Below are 23,842 nucleotides of genomic sequence, written 5' to 3' on the forward strand. Positions count from 1 at the left end.
TTTCTACTTGATACAAGAAATATGGATCCCTGGTAGTGATCAGAGAGAACTACCGAAGATGATTTGTGCTGATTTTTTATACATTTTGAGAATCAGAGAATTTTTTATACATTTCGAGAATCATCAGTAAGCATAATTGCAACTACAGAGCAAAATGTGGTGTACTGAGCACTGATGTTACAAAGAACCTGGAATGTCATATAATCTAGCCATTAAAATTTCCCAAATAATTACCATTCTTCAATATTCTATTTTTATTGCTTCATCCCTTCATTTAAAGTTTTATACTACTCTCTACCAATGCTCCACATATTGTCTACTAATACACCACCTTGCTTATAACTTGAAATGAACTTTTAAACAATTTTGAGTTACTCTAGCAGGTGTCAGTGAGGTGTCTGGTAAATATATCAATAACAGTTATTCAACGGCATTAACAGCATTAATTTCTGTCTTCAAAAATTATGTACTATATATTTTAAAATATATAAAATTATGTATCTAAAATTATATAAATTTATGTATTTTTCTGGTAACAAGGGTGTTACATGGCCACTGTAAAATAACTAAGCAATATAGAATATATGAAGTTGAAGATTACTTTTCCATAGTTTCACTCCCAAGAGAGAATCATAGGTTTCACTTTGATGTGTACTCTTTTGGATTTTTTAAAATACATATTCAAGATTTATACCATGTATTTTACAAAAAATGTGTTCAGATTATACACATTTTGACCATTAAAAATCACTTATCAGTTATCATTCCTTGTCAGTATGTATAGATATAACTTACTATTTCCGCAAATGTGTGATAGTCAATAGACAACTGCTATATGCTTTTTAGCTAGATTTCAGTTGATAGGCAATTAGGTGGTTGCCAATTTTTTTATATGAAAACAAAAGTGCAATTAATACCTATAAACATATATCTTCCTACATTTGTACAACTATTCCTTCAGGAAAAATTCTTAAACATGGTGTATCTGATTCCAAAATTTATCAATAGCTTAATTCTGAAATTGACGTTTCTTTAAATAGATATTTCCAACTGCTCTCAGTAGAGTGTGTTAACTTATACTTCCACCTTCTAAAATAGTCTATTTCCATCACTGGCATCATCACTCATTTCAATCTTTTCCAAGACAGATATCTCATTGTTTGAATTTGCATTTCTCTCTTGGGTCAGGAGGAACATCTTTTTTTCATATGTTTCTGGTTATTTGCACTTTTTTCTGTGGATTATGTTTTATGACTTTTGCATTTTTCTTATTCCATTTAGTTATTTGATATTGATTTGTAGTACTTCTTGTAATTTATGGCAATTAACCTGTCAATCATATATATAGTAAATATTAATTCCAAGTTCAGAAAAAAAAAAAAAAAGAAATCACCCATAATGGTGTTCTGATTTATTTCAAGTATTCAGAAAATTTAGGTATTGATGGCTATATTCTGGTCACTTCCAAATGATAAAAGAACTTCCTAATTATTATAAAAATTGTATACCTATACTCCTAAAGCTTATAAACATCAGTCTTTTGAATGGATGCTTTATAAATATTCTTTACTTATTAAAACAAAAAAAGCCAAAACTCCTTTTTGGAGTCTTGATTTTAAGCCCTTTGCCATGTGTGGTAGAAAATAACCACACCCCACCCCTTGATCTAGACTTTGGGCTTAGTTAGGCACATGACATGCTTTGGGCAATAGGTTAGCAGATGTGATATAAGTAGGTATTTGAAAAGTATTTGCACAATCAAGCCTGCCTTCTTCTATCTCTGACAAGGTATAAAACATGGTAAAATGTTCTGGCTAGTCTGCTGGTATACAAAGGATGAGATATATGTAGAGCAGAGCTGACCCAGTCGGGCCAAACCTACATTGGTGAAACCATAGCAGGGTGACTAAGCCCAGCTGAAATCAGCAGAGCAGCCCAGCCAAGTTCACTCAGATCATTTACCACCCAGCTACCACCCCCCACCAATTGATATGTGACTCATAACAGATGGTTGTTTTAAGCCATTAAATTTTAGACTTGTCTGCTACATAAGAAGAACTGATCTAGACATAAGGCAGTAAGAAATACACTTCCCTTACATCTGGTATTGCCAATAAAGAATTTTCCTCTCTATCTGTCCCTTGTCCCTGCAGTTAGGACTACTCTTAGGTCTACTCCACTTGCCCCTTTCAGGAACTACTGGGGAAACTTCTTTAGAACCACCCTCCCCCTCTGCACCCAGATTGCAGTGAAGCTTGTTGTTTTGCTGTTCTGTATAACTACAGTCAGTCATTGTAATTCAGATAAGCAGAAATGTAACAAGCAAGACCATTACTAAGGAATGTCAGAGCAGGTTACCAGCTATCTTTTTTGTATGACAGAGTGAGACACTGCCTGAGAAAAAATAATGCTGAGGAAAGAGAGCAGTAAGAACTCAATACCGGTGCAAAAACAATGCCCATAATCATAGTTGTTGGGAGTGAGAGTAGAGAAAATATAAGGTAAATGTAATTTTGTTCACAAGTAACATTTTCTTTAAATGTAAATTTTTTTCAAAGAATGACATAATAAACATCTTTATTCTTACCATATTTTCTTAAAACTTGTTTTCTACTAAAACAAATATAGGAAAAGTTAAAGTCCCTTTTGATAGCCACCCACACCATCATTCCTTTCTCTTCTCAGATGTAACACGATTGAGTTTGATGTGAATTAATCCCTTCAGGATTTGCTATTTTTGTGAGCATATTTTGTACAACCTAGTATCAGCCAAAAAGTTATCTTCTTTTATGGTCCTCAAGTACTCATACATAGGTCCAAGAAAGAGAGGAGATAATAAGCAAAAATTTAAAGAGCTAGTTTTAGGGAAAAAATATATTTAAGACATTAGGAGAACGTGTGGTACAAAGAGGGGAAAGGGATTCTCTCCACTTTAACAAAGTGGCATTAGTGCAACGATATAGGGCCAAGGTAAAATGATAAGACATCAAAGAGAGACAGTAACACTGCCAATAGCAGTACCATCAGCAGCATTCAGCTTCAATGGAATGTGGCAATGAAAGCTGTTGATAGTGAACACAACGGTTTTCTTGACTGGATGTCAACTATTTCATCAGTACTCAGAGGCAGCATTAACCATTTTAGGATAGGAGCTCTGGGCGTGATTGTCAGCACTCTCAGTAAGAGTCACGGTACTTGAAGAAAGGTAGTGAAAGCCACCAAAGTTAGTGAAGGCTGAAAGAATTAGGTAACCTCCTAAGGACTTTCAGAAACTTTCAAGAAATCCAGAGGTTAGGGAAGAATAGGAGCTAACCAGAGAAATACTGTTTATTACTGTTAATATTGTATAATTCACAGTGTCTGCTGAAGTATTAATAAATGTAACTGTAAGGGAAAGAATTCTTGCTTTGGTATGAGACCCTAACAGACTGTACCCTAGGAAGAGGGATACAAATTATGCTCAGCTCAAAGGCCAGAAAACCTGAAGTCTGGGTCTCAGATGGCTAGAACCTTCAAATTCCAGCAGGGAGTAAGAGAAAATCCTTCGTGATGGAAAATAACATCACCTTAGGCTTCAAGTTATTGCTGCAAATAATTTTTCAAATATAATGGTTAGCAATCAGTGATAATGAAGCAAAACTCCTGTTTCTGGCTTTGACAGAATAACCAGTTTGGGATCCCTCCTCCCACTGTTAAGTAAATGTAAAACTGGACAAAAGAGATAAAGCAACTGCTTTCAGGGAGTAGATATGAGGTAGCATAAGACTATAATCTCTGAGATAAGGGAAACCATTAGGTGAATTCCATGATTCTTAGCTCTCTTCCTGGGTATAATTTCCTGACAAAAGCACAGAGCACTGACATACAGGCAGAGTATGGTGGTCCTACTGAGCTGGGGTCCAAGAGATCAGATTTTGGAGCAGCTAAAATCACTGAAATCAGCAGGGCTGGGCATAGCACTGAGAGAAGGGAGACAGAGAGAAAGTCCCCTAGAATTCCCTGAAGAGCCTTTGTAAGTCTGTGGCTAAGAGCTTGATAAAACACAAATTGCTAGGCTTCAGATTGAGCTGTATATTTCTATCAAGTTCCCAGGTGATTCGGATACTCCTGATCCAAGATCACACTTTGAAAATCACTCTTATTGAGCAAAAGACAATATAAGTTAAAAATAAAATAAATCCATATCTACCAAACCTTTCTCACTCATTCTGAATCACCAAAGCATTTAAATATCTCAGGATATAAGAAAAACATATAATCAACTTTATGTAAAGATAAACAACTTCTGCATCTAAAACTAATATTACACTGTATGTTAACTAATAGGAATTTAAGTAAAAACTACAAAAAAAAAAAAAAAAAGAAAAAGATCAACAACCTCTGTGGTAAATAAAACTTAAGGCTTTGATGGCTTACCTGTAGATCTTTCACATTCGGAAAAGGAATCCCTATTGTTATGACAGCACGGGCATTGTCATCTGAGAAATCCAGACCCTCACTCACTTTACCACGACAAACTGCTACCAAGAGGGCTCCATCTTAAGCAATAAAAAATAAATATTTTAAAAAGTACATCTAAAATTCCTCAAAACTGCTTATTCTTGTCATTTTGAAAAGATCTAATTAAGTACTCATCATAGCAAATTTTAAAACATCAAAATAAAAAACTATGATGAAATAAAGTTTTAAAAGGGCCACAAAATTGCATTTCTGTGTAATATGGTACCAAACCAATTTACAAACTGTATCTCCCAGATAACTTCCACAGAAAAACCACATCAGAGTAGAATTAGCTTGCAGATGAACTGAGAAATTTTAGGCACCAACTGTTTTATCTTTAAGAGTGTAACTGCAATCATTACTTTTACCACCAACATGTAAAGGCCTCAGATTGATTTAAACAACTCTAGTTTGTACTATATATTATATTGATCACTATTATATTGGAAAGCATTTAAAACATACACACAGAATACTCTGTATCATCTCATCATACTGACAATATTGACAATTATGTTACAGTATCTTTAAGATGGTGCACTATTCATGTGTTATTACTATTAGCTCTTCCTGTCAAACTTTTTATGGACATTCTCTAAACTTGAAATTAAGACTTCAGCTATGCTTTGAAAACTCAAATTTACCTTATGTAATAGAATGTAAGCATAAAGTACATTATTTACATCAAAATGCAGGACTCATTTGGCTACTAAGGTAGATATTTATGCATACTCCATCCATCCTCTTTCACAAAACATTTTAGGTAGTGTAGGGAAGACTATACTAAATGTCTTCCTAACCTGAATATATGCTGTTTCTCAAGTTGAACTGGCATCTCCAATGAAAATATCCATAGAAGAACAACTCCAAATAAAAGAGTTTCTTCAGTTTATTTTCTTTTCACCCAGATTATAAAATATAACTTTTCTCTTAAGTGAAATTCATTTAAAAGGTAACAGAATTCTGACAGCATCAACTTCTTTATGATAAAAAATACTTTTTGATTGGCCATCAAATAATTTCCAATTACCTTTCTTTCCTTTGTATTTGATTGCATCATAGTACATCTGTAGTAATTCATCAAAATCAATTTTTTCTCCTGCCGGTGGTTCTACGATGACTGTTTTCACCAACTCTAGATTATGCCATAAACCAGTAGAGAGCCAACGTTCTTTTAACTTTTCTAACAACTGGAAAGGAAAAAGAAAAAAAAAAAATGAACATTTTGTGTGTCCAACTGAACTTACCTTGGTTTGCTGAAAGAAAATGTGACTACAATGTGACTATGGCAAGTGAATTAATAACCTGTGTTTTATTTTTTCTCATCTATAAAATGAGAAAAACAATAATATGCCATAGTGTTATTAGTGGGTTAAATTCATGAACTGATTTAGATAGCTTTGAATGATGCCTTGCACACTGTAAGAACTCCACAAGAGTTAACTGCTACTGCTGCTGTTACCATTTCTATTACTACTAACATTACTTCTGCTGCTGCTGCTGCTACTTCTATGATTGCTATTTTGGGGTTTCAAAAACAGAAAAATGACTTCTGACAAAGTAGATAAATTTTAAGTTATCTCTTTAAAATTATTTTTTTTAAATATGAAATTTATTGTCAAATTGGTTTCCATACAACACCCAGTGCTCAACCCAACAGGTGCCCTCCTCAATGCCCATCACCCACTCCCCTCCCCCCCCCCACCCCGCCCTGCATCAACCCTCAGTTTATTCTCAGTTTAAGAGTCTTTGGTTTGGTTCCCTCCCTAACTTTTTTCTTTTTCATTCCCCTCCCCTATGGTCTTTTGTTAAGTTTCTCAGGATCCACCTAAGATCAAGTGTAGTATCTGTTCTTATCAGTTTAAAATGATTTTTTAATGTTTATTTATTTTTGAGAGAGACAGAGAGACACAACATGAGGGGGGGAAGGGCAGAGAGAGAGAAAGAGGGAGACACAGAATCCAAAGCAGACTCCAGGCTCTGAGCTGTCAGCAGGGTCTTGAGCTCATGAACTGCGAGATCATGACCTGAGCCGAAGTTGGACACTTAACCAACCGAGCCACTACCCAGGCACCCCTTAACTTACCTCTTTACACCTAAAGTGAAATTCCTTAATTCCCTCAACTAAAGATTCTTAAAGATCATTTTACCTAGTCCATAGGCAGCTAAGCTGTTTAAAAATTTGATCATCATTAATAAACTGAATTAAGTAAATACATAAACAGAGACTCAGGTAGCTAACAAGTAGAAAATATACAAGCACGAAAGAACATTTATTAAAAAAAAATAACCACATACTAGATTACAAGATGACTTTCAACAAATTTCAAAGAACCTTTATCAGATTAACCACATATTCTGGGGCGCCTGGGTGGCTCAGTTTGTTAAGCATCCAACTCTTAATTTTGGCTCAGGTTGTGATCTTAGAGTTTGTGAGATGAAGCCCCATGTCAGCCTCTGCGCTGATAGCACGGGGCCTGCTTGGGATTTTCTCTCTGCCCCTCCCCACTCATGTTCTCATGCACAAGCATGCACACTATCTCTCAAAATAAATAAACATTTTAAAAAAGATTAACCACATATTCTAACAACAGTGTAACTTTAGACTAATAGACAATACAAAGTTAGTGGGGTAAAAAACCCAACAACCAAACTCAACACTAAAGATTATATTCTTAAAGAAAACATGTGTTATATGTCAATTATATCTCAATAAAACTAGGGAAAAAAAGAACATATGGTTAAAAAAGAAAAACACAGTAGAATTAATGATATCTTTAGGTATGAATAAGAAAAGCACTCACCATTCAAAATACGGGATTCAATACAGATAATACTTAGAAATATACTTTGGGCTTAAGATGTATTTATTTTAAAAACCTGAAACTGAATGAAGCATTCTTTTGAAGAATGCTAGAAAATCAGGGTACCCTGGGTGGCTCAGTAGGTTGAGCCTCTGACTTTGGCTCAGGTCATGATCTCACAGTTTGTGAGTTTGATCCCCACTTGGACTCTCTGTCAGTGCAGAGCCCTCTTCAGATCATCTGTCCCCCTCTCTTTCTGCCCTTCCCTGGCTCATGCTCTCTCTCTCAAAAATATATAAACATTAAAAAGAAAAAACAGGGCGCCTGGGTGGCTCAGTTGGTTGAATGTCCGACTTGGGCTCAGGTTATGATCTCGCAGTTTGTGGGTTCGAGCCCACATCGGGCTCTGTGCTGATAGCTCCAAGTCTGGAGCCTGCTTCGGATTCTGTGTCTCCCTCTCTCTCTGCCCTTCCCCCGCTCACACTGTGTATTTCTCTTCTTCTCAAAAATAAACATAAAAAAAAAAAAAATCACAAAAAAAGAAAAAAGAAAAATGGAAAAAGAAAAACAAAGAATAAATGCAAAGAAAGTAGAAGTTAATAACCGTAAGAGCTGGAAAAAAAAAAGCCAATATTAGGATTATCATTAAAAAAATGTTTTTTAATGTTTATTTATTTTTGAGACAGGGAGAGACAGAGCATGAACGGGGGAGGGTCAGAGAGAGGGAGACACAGAATCTGAAGCAGGCTCCAGGCTCTGAGCTGTCAGCACAGAGCCCGACGCGGGTCCAGAACTCACGGACCGCAAGATCATGACCTGAGCCGAAGTCGGCCGCCTAACCGACTGAGCCACCCAGGCGCCCCAGGATTATTATCATTTAAACCGACCTGTTTTACCCACTTGTTCTATGCAAACAGTTCTATGCAATGTGGACCAGTTATTATATTGTAGGCAACAGGACATTACCCCAAATTCTCTAGAGAACAAAAACTAATTTTTATAAGATGACTTATTTCCTCAGAACTTCACCCTATCTATTTTCAGAAGTAAACTTAATAAGATCATAAGACAAAATTGTTATCACTGCTATAGTGTAAATGTTTGTGTCCCCCTCAAAATTCGTATGTTGAACTCATCCCCAAAGATGATGGTATCATGAAGTGGGCACTGTGGGAGGTGATTAAGTCATGAGGGTGGAGCTTTCATGAATGACATGAGTGCTCTTATCCCACAGAGCTCCCGGCTCTTTCCATCATCTGAGACACAGCCAGAAGGCCCTAGCTACCAACCAGGAAGAGGGCCATCCTCCAACCTGATCTTGGACCTCCAGCCTCCAGAGCTGTGAAAAATAAATTTTTGTTGTTTATAAATAAATTTTTGTTGTTTATAAACTACCAAGTCTGCAGTATTTTGTTATAACAATTGGAACAGATTAAGAAAACCACTAATTGGTAAAACACCTCATTGTGTATTATATAATGATCAGGGTACCCTGATTAATAAAAAGAAAAATTCTCTGTTAACACCATATGATTTAGGTTAAAAAAAAAAAAAAAAAAAGTAGGGCTATCATTAATCTAAAAGTACTTTTTGAGTGCCTCAAGGATTGGCTATTAAAATTTGCTTTTTGAATATGCACTGTTTCTGAATCAGTCTCTCATTAGTGCTAGGAACTATTAAATCTTGTGACAGTATTCAGAGCTACAGTGTCTATGGGAGAGTCAAACCAAGTCTTCAACTGAAAAGACAAGACTATTATAAAGTTGATAATGCTCAGAATAATATATTAATTTCTTTACATTTTCTATTGAATAACCAGTTTAGAAGAGGATATAAATATCCTAAGAATGTAAAACCAGATAAAATGTGTCATGAATTTGTGTAATTACTGATACTTAATGGAATTTAATCTAATGATATACTGTTTTCTGTCATCTGAAAACATAGCTAGCATTTCATCTCTGATTCCTTGATCTTGAGATAACTGTCAGTACATTATGTTTTTAACATTCAAGATCTGAGGAATGCCTCTTACTTGAGGGAGATCATCAAGTTGGTAATTCCAAAATATATTACATAAAATCTATTTAAGAAGGCAATTTGAGAAATAACAAAGAAATTAGTTCAATGTACAACATTTACCTCCAAAGAAATTCCCATTATATAGAGAAGAATTGAGAACATCAAAGAGTCAGAGACAATTTAGAAAATGTCTAACAAAAGTTTAAAAAATTTCAAAGCAGATATGATATAAGCAAAATTTCAAAATTTGTTATAATGAATGAAGAAAAAAGTCTACTGCTTTTTTGGATTCTAAAAACTTCAAAAATTTATGGACAATGAAAATGCCCACATATCTGTAAATAAATCACGAATATTGTAATTAAAAAGTACAAAATGCACTATCAATCACTTCAGGAAACTTCTGTGGCAAATACAAAACAAACTGTCTATGTTATTGGGTTTTTAAAAAATTATTTGCAAAATAAGGCTGTTAAAGTTTGTTGCTATATCTGAAGGAACTTTTAGTTCTAAAGCTCTTTAATTCTATTAAATTTCTAAAACTGAATTGTCAGGACATAATATTTACATATAAGATTATAATTTCAGAGAATAGGAGAGAACAAAAATAGAAAAGGTGGGACACACAATGATAGGATATTTTTTTCTAGGTTTGCATTAGGGTTGAAAAGGTTTACTGGTAATGCAAATCTTATAACTAGGACCAATTTTTTTCCCTACATAGAAACCATTCAAATGTGCTTAAATTGAAAAGGAAGAACTACTTTTTTTCCAGAAAAAATTTTATGCAGTTTGACACCTATCAGCCTTTCCAAACTGCCATACCAGTTAAAGCCAAGTACAGAGAAATATTTTGGGCAACTCAAGCAAAGATGAGGCAGGTAAGACACAAATAATTGAGCATAACTAGGAGAACACTTAGTCAGAAATTTACTTTTCAGTTGTATCTATTTTTAGTAAGTGTTGGTGAGAATATGTAGAATTGGAACTCTCATATACTGCAGTGAAAATGGTGCAGGTGTTTTGGAAAGAAGCTCTAAACATAGAGCTACCATATGACCCAGCAATTATACTCATAATTAAATACCCAAGAGAAATGAAAACATATGCCTACACAAAAACTTGTACATAAATGTTCATAGCAGCATTATTCATAATATCCCTAAGTAGAAACAATCCAGATACCTTATTTATACTAGATAAATAAAACATGGTATATTTGTGCAGTGGAATATTATTCAGCCATAAAAATGAAGTACTGATACATGCTATAACATGGATGAACTTGGAAAACAATATACAGCCAACCCTTGAACAACACAGGTTTTAACTGTGTAGATCCACTTATATAAACAGATTTTTTTCTGTTTCAATACAGTACAGTACCATGTATATCTTTTCTCGTCTTTATGATTTTCTCTAGCTTACTTCTAGCTTACTTTATTCTAAGAATATAGAATATAATACACATCAACTGTTATATGTTCAACTATTTGTGTTAATATATGTTAATCAACTGTTAATGTTATGGTAAGGCTTCTGGTCAACAGTAAGCTATTAGTAGTTAAGTTTTGGGGGAGGCAAAAGTTACACACAGATTTTTGACTGTGCAGGGAGTTAGTGCATTGTTCAAGGGTCAACTATAACAAGTGAAAGGAGTAAGACACAAAGGATCACATCCTATACAATTACAATATGTAAGTTCCAGAATAGGTTAATGCACACAGACATAAAGTAAATCAGAAGTTGCCTATGGCTGGGGAAGGGAGAAAGTTCGAGGGAAAATGGAGTGATTACTAATGGGCATGGAGTGATGAAAATGTTCAAATATAGTGGTGGATTAGTTGCAGAACTTTGTGAATCCGATAAAAACCAATGAATTTACACTTTAAGTGAAGTGAGCTATCTGTAAATTATATCACAATAAAGATGTCACGTTGAAAAAATGATAAGTGGGACACAGAACTCCCAAATCACTATGATGAAAAAGGACAAAAGCCCATATTGACTGAATAAGGTAAACAAAAGGGGAAAATAGGTAAAAGAAGGCACAATATAAGGTGGTAGAAAATATGTCCAAATGTGCCCAGAATCAAAGCAAACACAAATGAATTTAACTTATTAAAACTGAGACACTCAGATTGTCTGGAAAAAAGGCAGAGAGGAAGGGAGGGAGGGAAGAAGTGGGGAGAGAGAAAGAAAAACTCATCCATTTGTTGTTTATAAATAGAGACATTTAAAATTAAACCACACAGAAATCTTGAAAGTGAAGATACGGAGGAAGAAATGCAATGCAAATGCCAAAAGAAATCAGGTAAATCACAGTCATGAAAAAACAGACTTCAAAGCAAAAAGTTTTCTAATAAATATACATTCCATATAGTTAAAAAGTGCTGGGGCGCCTGGGTGGCTCAGTCGGTTAAGCGTCCGACTCGCTCAGGTCATGATCTCGCGGTCCATGAGTTTGAGCCCGGTGTCGGGCTCTCTGCTGACAGCTCAGCCTAGAGCCTGTTTCAGATTCTGTGTCTCCCTCTCTCTCTGACCCTCCCCCGTTCATGCTCTGTCCCTCTCTGTCTCAAAAATAAATAAAAGTTAAAAAAATTTTTTTTAATAAAAAAAAAAGTGCATCCACTAAAAAGATGTAGCAGTCATGAATCTTTTTTTTTTTTTTAGGTTTATTTATTTATTTTGAGAGAGACAGAGAATGCATGAGCAGGGGAGGGGCAGAGAGAAAAGGAAAGAGAGAGAATCCCAAGTAGGCTCTCTGTGCTACCAACACAGAACCCAACACAGGGCTTGAATCCACAAAACTGTGAGATCATGATCTGAGCTGAAACCGAGAGTTAGATGCTTAACCAACTGAACCACCCAGGCACCCCTGTCCTGAATCTTTATGCACTTAAAACATAGTTTCAAAATACAGAAAAGAAAAGCTAACAAGAAATACAAGGATAAACTGATCAATTGCCTAAATACTATAGAAGATTTCAACATACCTCGGTTAGCTATCTATAGATGACTTGGACAAAATTAGTAAGAATACACAAGATTGAAGTTTATAAGAATCATCGACCTTGCTCTAATATATGTAGAGAACTTAGTGCTAAATGGAAAATAATGATTCTTTTCAAACATGGAACAATACATGTAAAGTCACAAAGAACATAGCAATAAATTTTTAAAATCTGGAATTGTACAGATTCACTGGAAATGAGTATTAACAGAAAGGTCTTCTATATCAAAACAAAATAAAATTTATCAACATAGAAATAAGAAAAAAATTTTTTCCATACAATTTCTAGGTTCAAGAGGGGAAAAAAATTTAAAACATTTGGCTATCCTAGGTCTTTTCCGTATAAATTTTAAAATCAGCTTCTCAAATTCTACAAAAATGTCAATAGTAGCATTATTTAAACAGCAAAATAACCAAAAACACTGATTAAAGGTAATATATAAATTGTTTCATATTCATACAATGGATAAGCAATAAAAATAACTTCTACCATGGATTAGTGAAAAAAAAGCAAATGGCAGAAAATTATATACCATTCCATTTTTTAAAAGCTCAAAAAAAAAAAAAAGCAAAATTAAGTAACATTGTTTAGGAATACATATGTATTGTGGAATACATATGAATGTGGTAAGACCATTTTTAAAAAAAAAATGAATAATTACAAACTTCAGGACAATTATTAACTCTATGGGGGGTAGGCAAAGGGATGGGATTGAGAAGGGGCATCCACATAGCTTTAAATGTAATATTTAGTTCTTAAGTGAAGTTTTTGATGTTTTCATTTTATTAATATACTTCATAACTCACATATACATTACATGTGCTCTTATATAAATATGAAATATATAATGACTGTGAAAATGAAGCAAGATGTATTTCTTTCACATGTTTTTAGTTTTTAGTAATACCAGGGAGTGGGGATGGAGGGTAAAGATAAGGAAATAAACAATAAACATATTTAGCTTCTACAATGTGGCTGAAACATAAAAAAAATCTAAGGATAAAGAGGCAACATCATAGAAAAGGTACCTGCCTACATACACTTACATTTCAGTGACAGAATATTATATTCCTAAAGATGCAGAATCAATATGGTCTGAAACTACAAAATTTGTATCTATAGGTTGCTCCTCTATATGCTATATTCATACATCCAACACCCTGGTCAAATTCACCAGTTAGACCTCAAAGGCACCTGAAATGTTTCATACAAGACCAAATTTATAACATTCTAATACTGCTTATTTCAATAAAGGATATCACCATTCACTGAATTGCCTTTGCTAGAACACTGAGTCATCCTTAACAATTCCCTCTCCTTCTCATTGCCCATATACAGTCTATTACAAACCCTCTCTGAATTTTTGTCTTCTATCTCTCCATACCTAAAACCACCACCCCAGTCTAAGCTATTAAAATCATTTGAAAAACTACTCCAATAATCTCCTAACTAGATTTTCTATTTCTTTTTTTTTTTTTTAATTTTTAATGTTTATTTATTTTTCAGAGAGAGAGATAGCAGGAGAGGGGCAGAGAGAGAGGGAGACACAGAATCTGAAGCAGTGTCCAGGCTCTGAGCTGTCAGCACAGAGCCCAATGCAGGGCTTGAACTCACGGACTGTGAGACCATGAGCTGAAGTCACTTAACCGACTGAGCCAGCCAGGTGCCCCTGGATTTCCTATTTCTTATCTATCACTCTTAGGTTGTTACATTTCAGCCAGAGAATATTTTCAAAACACAAATTTTATCACATCCACTCACATCTCCACTTTGAAAACTCAATAAAGTGTATATCAACAAACTCTCCTTGCCCTCATGGAAACTTTGATTCAATAGCAATACATGGACCAATTACTTTTGTGAGAAATCCGGAAAACAGTTAAGAGGCTCTTGCTCCTAGATGACTGTGAAACCAGCTGCAAAGAAGGTAGAAAAATTTGTGGCACCACTTGCCTTAGTCCCTCTCCCCAGCTCAGTATGGTGTGAGTCAGGGAAAACTTCCAACTCCTGGCTTTTCCCCAAGGAGGGAAAGAGAAAACTGAAACATACATCCAATGTACAGACTATTAGGGGGCTACCCAGGGGACTGGTTTCTGTCTTACCTAAATCTAAGCACTGATAGGAAATAGTGCTGGGTTGGGGACCACTGGGCACAAAGGCTAAAGTTTAGCCTAGAATGCACTCACTCACCATAGTCTCTCCCCACTGGCTCAAGTCTTAATTAAGGGGGAAAAAAACCCAACTCCCAATTTCTGCAGGGGAAGGAAACAGTTGGGACCATATATTCAATGTTCCACTTTCTCAGGAAGCTACCTGAAGGACTGGTGGTTTCTGTGCACATGTCTCAGAGCACTGACAAGACCCTAGATGACATACCCTAGCATACCCTAGCATACCCTAGCTAGCATACCTTATCTAGCGTACCTTAGATGACAGGGGACCACTGAGAACAAAAGAGAGCTAGGAAGCTTGGTGCCACTCCAGAGGACTAGCAGTACAGCAGACAGACCAAGACAACTTGGTGGTCTCCTGGATGGGGAGTAGAGAAGAGTGGACTATGTGTACAATATTCCACTGGGAAGGCATGCTGCCCGAGGGGCTGGTTTCTGTCTTGCCTGACTCAGAGAGCTGATGGGACCTGACATACTCTAAAGGCCTGGGGGCCGCTGAAAACAAAAGAGAGCTGGGTGGCTTACAGCACTCCACAGAACCTGTAGTACCATAGACTAAAACCAGAGGGAAGAAGAAATTACGAGCTCTTGGAAAAAAATGGGAAAATACCTCTAATTAGGGATCTATACATATGAGTCTAGAGAAGAACATCCATAGGAAAGGTTTGGGAAGTCCCCAGAATCTGTAGCTACAAAGCCAGTCCATAAATTTTTTTTTTTTCAAATGGGTAGATATAAAGGAACAAAATAAACCCCAGGAATCAACCATAAAGAAATGGAAGTTATGAATTACCTGATAAAGAATTAAAAATAACCATTATAAAGATGCTAAATAAGCTCAGGAAAATGATATATAAACAAAATGAGAATTTCAAAAGAGAAACTAAAAAAGAACCAAACAAATTTTAGAGCTGAAGAATATAGTAGCTGAAAAATTCACTAAAGAGATTCAACAGCAGATTTGATCAATCAAAATAAAGAATCAGTGAACCTGAAGACAGGTCATTTAAAGTTATGTCGTTGGAGAAGTAAAAAAAAAAAATGAAAAAGAGTGAATAAAGCCTAGGGTATTTATAGGAAACCATTAAGCAAACAAATATACACGTATGGGAGTCCTAGAGGGAGAAAAAAAGTGAGAAGGGGGTACAAAGTTTAATTAAAGAATTAATAGCCAAAAATTTCCCAAATGGGGGTTAGGGGTGAGGAATGGACATCCAGCTTCAAGAAGCCAACAGACACCAAATAAGATGAAAACAAAGAAGGTCACACTGAGATACATTGTAAATAAATGTATCAAAAGTCAGAGACAAAAGAGAATTCTGAAAGTAGCAAAAGCAAAACAAAACCCCCCCATAAAACTGAGTGGATTTCTCAGCAGAAATCTTGTAGGCTAGAAGGGGGTAGAATGATATATATGAAATGCTGAAAGAAAACAAACTACCAACCAAGAACAAAATATCCAGTAAAGCATGAAGGTGAGATAAAGACTTCCCCAGAATAACAAATTATTCCCCAGAATAACAAAAACTGAGGGAGTTTGTTTCATTGCCCCTAGACTTGCCTTATAAGACATATTAAAGAGAGACCTTCAAGTTTAAATAAAGATGCTAGACAGCAACACAAAACCAGAAAAAATGACTTTTAAGTGAACAACTGTTAAAGAGACAAAGATATTATATATTGAAATAAGTGTCAACGCATGAAGATGTGATTATAAACATATAAATGCCTAAACGCAGAGCCCCAAAACATATGAAACAAAAACTGACAGAATAGAGAAATAAACAGTTGCACAGCAACAGTAGGAGACTTCAATACCTGAATTTCAATACTCAACAAAACAACCACACAGAAGTTCAGTAAAGAAAAAAAGAGGACTTGAAAAACACTATAAAATAATTGGCCTAACACATATATAAAGAACATTCCATCCAACAAAGTAGGAATACACATTCTTTTCAAGTACATGTGGAACATCCTCTAGGATAGACCATAGATTAGGTCACAGTAGAAGTCATAATAAGTTTTTAAAAGACTGAGTGGCTTTTTTGACAATCATGAAATGAAACTAGAAATCAGTAACAGAAGGAAAATTGAGGGGCCCCTGGGTAGCTCAGTCAGTTGAGTGTCGAACTCTTAATTTCTGCCCAGGTCATGATCTCACAGTTGTAGGATGGAGCCCTGTATCAGGCTCCACACTGAGCATGGAACCTGTGTAAGACTCTCTCTCCCTCTGCTTCTCTTCCATGCTTGAGCTCTCTAATATTAAAAAATAATAATAAATAAATAAATAAATAAATAAATAAATAAAAGGAAAATTGAAAAATTCACACATATGTGGAAATTAAATAATATACTATTACAATTTTTCTAAATGTTTGTTTATTTTTGAGAGAGAGAGAGAGACAGAGAGACAGAGAGCACAAGTGGAGGAGGGGAAAGGAGAGAGGGAGACACAGAATCCAAAGCAGGCTCCAGGCTCCAAGCTGTCAGCACAGAGCCCCATACAGGGCTTGAACTCATGAACCGCAAGATCATGACCTGAGCCAGTCAGATGCTCAACCAACTGAGCCATTTAGGTGTCCCTAAATAATATACTCTTAAATAACTACTGGAACAAACTAGAAATCAGAAATCACTAAGGAAATTAGAAAATATCTTCAGACACATGAAAACAAAAATACAAAAACGGCAAAACCTATGAGATATAGTGAAACAGTGCTATGAAGGATATTTATAGCCATAAACACATACATTAAAGAGCTCAACTTAATCTTAACTGTACATCTTAAAAAACTAGAAAAAGAATAGCAAGTTAAACTAAAAACTAGCAGAAGGAAATAAAAAAATAAAGAGTAGATAAAAAATAAATGAAATGGAGAATAGAAAAAATTGCGAAATGAAAGTTGGTTCTTTGAAGATTGACAAAATTGACAAATCTTTGATAGATTGACTAAGAAAAAAAAAGGGAGACTAAAATGACTACAACCACAAAAGAAAGTAGAGACATAACTACCAATTTTACAGAAATAAAAAGGACTATAAAACAATACTATGAACAAAAAACCAAATTGGATAATCTAGACATAATGAATAAATTCTTGGAAACACATGTCCTATGAAACTGAATCATAAAGAAAAGAAAATGTAAATAGATCTGTAACAAGTAAGGAGATTGAATCAATAATCAAAAACCTCCCAAAGAAAAAGCTCTGGATCAGATAGCTTCACTGGTGAATTCCATCAAAGATTTAAAGAAGAATTTATATATATATATACGTATATATATATATATATACGCATATATATATATATGTATATATGTATATATACATATACATATATACACACACACACATATGTATATATATACACATATATGTATATATATATATTTCCATATACTTAATTCCATATATATGTATATATATGAAATTAATAGCAATCCTCTTCACTCCCAAAAAACTGAAGGAGAACATGTCCTAATTCATTCTAGAGGCCAGCATTATCCTGATACCAAAGGCAGACAAAGATGCCACAAGCAAAGAAAGCCACAGGCCAATATCCCTTATAAATACTAATGTTAAAATCCTCAACTAATACTAGTAAGCAAAATTTAGCAACATACAAGAAGCATTATATATCATGACCATTTGGGATTTATTCCTGGAATGCAACGTAATGCACTAATAAAAATCAATGTAATGCACTACACTAACAGAATGGAGGAAAAAAATACGCATCTCTATTGATGTATAAAAAGCATTTGACAAAATTTAACATCTTTTCATTATAAAACCACTCTAACTAGGAATCAAAGAAAATTTCCTAAACATATCAAAGGTCTTTTATGAAAAGTTAACTTTTATGAATACCTAACTTTTTGAATACCTAACATCATACTCAATTTAGGTGACTAACCTAAAGCTTTCCCCCTATAATTAGAAACAAGATAAGGAGGCCCCCAACTTCACCACTTCTATGAAACAGAGCAATAGGCATAAAAACAAAGAAAGGGTATTCAAATTGGAAAAGAAGTAAAACTATCTCTGTTACAGATGCCATGGTCTTATATCTAGAAAATATATATATCAAAGAATACACATCAACCCTGACCCCCCAACCCCCCCCGAACAAAAACCCCTGTTACAGCTAATAAATTAAATCAGCCAAGATGCAGGATATAAAATCAACATGCAAAAATTGGTTTTATTTCTATACACTAATAACTATAAAAAGAAATGAAGAAAAAAATTCCATTCACAATAGCATCAAAAAGAATAAAATACTTAAGAATAAGTTTAACTAGGGGTGCCTGGGTGGCTCAGTCGGTTAAGCATCTGACTCTTGGTTTCAACTCAGGTCATGATCTCATGGTTTCATGAGTTTGAGCCCTGCATCTAGCTGATGGTGTCGAGCCTGCTTGGGAATTTTCTCTCTCTTTCTCTCTCTCTCTCTTCCTCCCTCCCTCCATCTCTCTCTGCCCCTCTCCAGCTCATGCTGTCTCTCTCTCTCAAAAATAAACTTAAAAAAAAAAGAATAAATTTAATCAAAGGGTGAAAGACTTGTATACTCAAAACTACAAAACACTGTTGAAAGAAATCACAGAAACATAAATAAATGAAAAAACATGCCATGTTCATGGACTGGAAGACTTAATATTGTTAACATGACAATACTACCCTCCAAAGAGATTTATATTCAGTGCAATCCCTACCAAAATCCCAACCTTTCCTCCCCAGAAATATAAAAACCTTAAAATTCACAAGGAATCTTAAAAAAAAAAAAAAAAAAAAAAAAACAACATTGGAGGACTCACATTTCCTAATTTCAAAAACTTAATACAAAGCAACAGCAAACAGTGGGACACTGGCCTAAGGACAGACATACAGACCAATGGAATAGAACAGAGAGCTAGAAATAAGCTGTCACATATATGGTCAATTGGTTTTCCACCAGGATACTAAGACCATTCAATGGACAGAATTTTTTTAACCAATCAAAAAAAATGGATTTAAAAATGAATTCTTAGATATGACATCAAAAACACAGTGAACAAAAGAAAAATATAGATATATTCAACTTCATCTAGATTTAAAAACTTTTATGCATCAAAGGATACTATCAAGAAAGTGAAAAGATAGTCCACAGGAGAAAATATCTGCAATTCATTTATTTGATAAGGGATTAACATCCAGAAAATATAAAGAACTCCTGTAACTCAAAAACAATCCAATTCAAAAATGGGCAAAGAACTTGAATAGACATTTCTCCAAAGAAGATACACAGAGAATGAATAAGCACATGAAAAGATGCACAACTTCACTAATAATTAGGGAAATGTAAATCAGAACTACAATGAGACACCACTTCATAACCATTAGGATGGCTACTATAAAACAAACCAACAAAGAAACAAAACCAGAAAATAGTTGCTGCAAGGATATAGAGAAACTGGTATCTTTGTACACTGCTGGTGGGAAAGTAAAGTGGGATAGCCACTGTGTAAGTTTGGCAGTTCCTCGAAGAGTTTATAAACATAAAATGACCATATGATTCAGCAAATTCCACTGCTGGGATATATCACCAAAAGAAGTGAAGGCAAAAAACTCAAACAGATAGTTGTACATCAGTGTTCATAACAGCATTATTCACAATAGCGATTAAGCTGGAAACAACTCAAACATCCATCAACAGATGAATGGATAAACAAAGTAGGATATCCATACAATGGAATATTCAGCCATAAAAAAGAATAAAATTGTGATACACGCTACAATGTACATAAACCTTGAAAACATTATGGTAAGTGAAATAAAGCAGAAACAAAAGAATATTTTATGATTCCATTAAAAATTTTTTTAATGTTTATTTATTTTTTGGGAATGCAAGCTGGTACAGCCACTCTGGAAAACAGTATAGAGGCTCCTCAAAAAATTAAAAATAGAACTACCCTATGACCCAGCAATTGCACTACTAGGTATTTATCCAAGGGATACAGGTGTGCTGTTTCAAAGGGACACATGCACCCCCATGTATACAGCAGCACTATCAACAATAGCCAAAGTATGGAAAAAAACCAAAAGTCCATCGATGGATGAATGGATAAAGAAGATGTGGCATATATACATATGTATACACATGGATACACATATACATACATACATACATACACACATACATACAATGGAGTATTACTCAGCAATCAAAAAGAATGAAATCTTGTCATTTGCAACTACGTGGGTGGAACTGGAGGGTATTATGCTAAGTGAAATTAGTCAGTCAGAGAAAGACAAATATCATATGACTTCACTCGTATGAGGACTTTAAGAGACAAAACAGATGAACATAAGGGAACGGAAACAAAAATAATACAAAAACAAGGAGGGGGACAAAACAGAAGAGACTCATAAATATGGAGAACAAACTGAGGGTTACTGGAGGGGATGTGGGAAAGGGGATGGGCTAAATGGGTAAGGGGCATTAAGCAATCTACTCCTGAAATCACTGTTGCACTACATGCTAACTAATTTGGATGTAAATTAAAAAAAAATAAAATTAAGTATTATGTTGAAAAAAATGTTTATTTATGAGAGAGAGACAGAGCATGAGCGGGGGAGGAGCAGAGAGAGGGAGACACAGAATCTAAAGCAGGCTCCAGGCTCTGAGCTGTCAGCACATTAGCCCGACACAGGGCTCAAACCCACAAACCGTGAGATCATGATCTGAGTGCAAGTTGGACGCTTGACCGACTGAGCCACCCAGGCACCCCCTATGATTCCATTTTTTATGAATGGAATAGACAGATTCATAAAGAAAGTAAGTAGAACAGGAGTTGCCAGGGCTTGGGGAGAGGAGAAAATGAAGAGTTAATAGTTTAACAAATACAGAGTTTCTAGATTTGTAATGATGAAAATGTTTTGGAAACAGCAGTGATGTTGTACTATATTATAAATGTACTCAACAACATGGAATTGTATACTTCAAAAACAGTTAAACAGCAGGGGCACCTGGGTGTCTCAGTTGGTTAAGTGTCTGACTCTTGATTTCAGCTCAGGTCACAATCTCATGGTTCATGAGTTTGAGCCCTGCTTGGGATTCTCTTTCCCCCTTTCTCTCTGCCCCTACCCCACTTACGCATGCGAGCTCTCTCTCTCTCTCAAAATAAATACACTTTTTAAAAAATGGTTAAACAGCAAATTTTATGTTATATGCTTTTCACACCACCGTTTTAAAAATTGAAGAAAAAAAAACCCACACCTACACAAAAACAAATACTACACAGGAGTGTCAATGAATAAATTAGTAACATGTGAAAAAACAAAGATGAACACAAAGCTATAAAAATTACAGAGGGGTGCCTGGATGGCTCAGTGGGTTAAGCAGCCAACTCTTGGTTTGGGCTCAGGTTGTGATTTCACTGTTTATGAGATCCAGCCCTGCGCTGGGCTCTGTACTGACAGCGCGGAGCCTGGTTGGTCTTCTCCTTCTCCTTCTCCCTCTGCTCCTCTCCCACTCATGCACAAGCACTCTCTCTCTCAAAATAAATAAACTTTAAAAAACAAAGCAAATTACAGATAGATAACAAATGATTTCATTCATATTAAGTTCAAAAACAATATATTATTTAAGCATGTACATATACACACACATATACATACTATCTTTAAAAATGTAAAACTATTATCCCTTGAGATGGAAGGATATGATTGTGAAGGAGTACATGTGTTATTCTACTGTTAAGAGTAATGTTCTATTTCTTAAGTTGGTGGTAGATATGCCAATGTCAATTTTATTGTTTAAAATGTGTATGTTCCCCTGAAAGATAGATACCTTATGTTTTCACTCATATGTGGATCCTGAGAAACTCAACAGAAGACCAGGGAGATGGAGAAGGGGGAGGAAAAAAAAAAGTTACAGACAGGGAAGGAGGCAAACATAACAGAGTCTTAAATACTGAGAATAAACTGAGGGTTGATGGGGGGTGGGGGGGGGGAGGGGAAAGTGGGTGATGGGCATTGAGGAGGACACCTGTTGGGATGAGCACTGGGTGTTGTATGGAAACCAATTTGACAATAAATTTTATATAAAAAAAATAAAATGTGTATGTTTGTTTTATATACTTCATATGAAGGCAAAGGCCCATCCAAGGATTATACAGGGAAGTGTACTTTATTAAACTCACTGTTGTATTCCTATAAGTGGCCTATAAGTTCATAGTTCTTTAAATACTCTCATTAGCCTAACATCATACTCATTCCCTCATTTTTCAATAAACTGAATAAACTGTTTGACATTAATCAATAAACTGAATGAACTCTTTGAATAAATTTACTTTATATTTACATGTGAGTCATGATTTTACCTTTTTGAAAATTATACTGTAGAGAAAGAAAAGTGAGCAAGTTACAAAAATATTTAAAATGAAATATAAGATTGGATATGACAAGGGGGGGGGGGGAAGGTTCACAGATGACCCCGATTATATGATTAGTCCAAATACAGATTGTGGTACCATTCACTCATACAAGCAACACTGGAAAAGGACCAAGATTGGGAAGAAAGATCACAACTTTTTTGCCTTTGAGATACTCATATTGACATGTTTATCTGTCAGTTCAATATACGGCTGTGCGTGATGCTGTGATTTATAATAAGAAATATATATTTTGGTTTGTATCCCTGTTCCTGGCACACAGCTCCTAAAACCCTTGGAATTTCCTAAACAATAAGAGCTGTAGGGGTATCTTTTGTTCCAGTTCCTAAAATAGCTCCAGAACCATAAAGGTGAAATTACGTATTCATAACAAGCCTCTTCAACTACACCTGAGTATATGTTAATTAGATGATTTCTGGACAGCCCCCAGGTAAGGATGGCAGCTGGTTGCGGGAAGGGGGAGAAGAACCAACCATGTGATTAGAAGGTTGGCACTTTCAGCCTCCACCTCCAACTTCCAGGGAGGGGAGAGGGGCTAGAGGATGAATCAATTGACAGCAGCCAATGATTTAATCAACTATGCCTATGTAATAAAGCCTGCATTAAACCCAAAAGGATAGAGTTCAGAGAGCTTCTAGGTTGGTGAATGCATCCACGTGCTGCAGGGTGATATACCTCAGATCCATGTGAACAGAAGCTCCTCTGTTTGGGACCTTTCTAGACCTCACCTCATATAGCTCTTCATCTGGCTATTCATCTGTATCCTTTATATCCTTTATTATAAACTGGTAAACATAAGCCAATGTTTCTCTGAGTTCTACAGACCACTCTAGCAAATTAACTGAACCTGAGGAGGGAGTGGTGGGTACCTCTAATTTACAGCCAGTCAGTCAG

General features: G+C 35.3%; 1 protein-coding gene across 1 annotated transcript in view; it reads right to left on the reverse strand.

Annotated features, from left to right (window-relative positions):
* Window positions 1-23,842, reverse strand: part of BRIP1 (BRCA1 interacting DNA helicase 1) — a 210,880-nt gene that overhangs the window by 64,572 nt on the left and 122,466 nt on the right. The window contains 2 exon segments of the mRNA XM_081791236.1: window positions 4,417-4,538; window positions 5,531-5,690. Coding sequence (XP_081647362.1) covers window positions 4,417-4,538; window positions 5,531-5,690 — 282 coding nt within the window.

Source organism: Panthera onca, chromosome E1 (assembly GCF_046562875.1).
Source record: "Panthera onca isolate mPanOnc1 chromosome E1, mPanOnc1 haplotype 2, whole genome shotgun sequence".
Lineage (NCBI taxonomy): Eukaryota > Metazoa > Chordata > Mammalia > Carnivora > Felidae > Panthera > Panthera onca.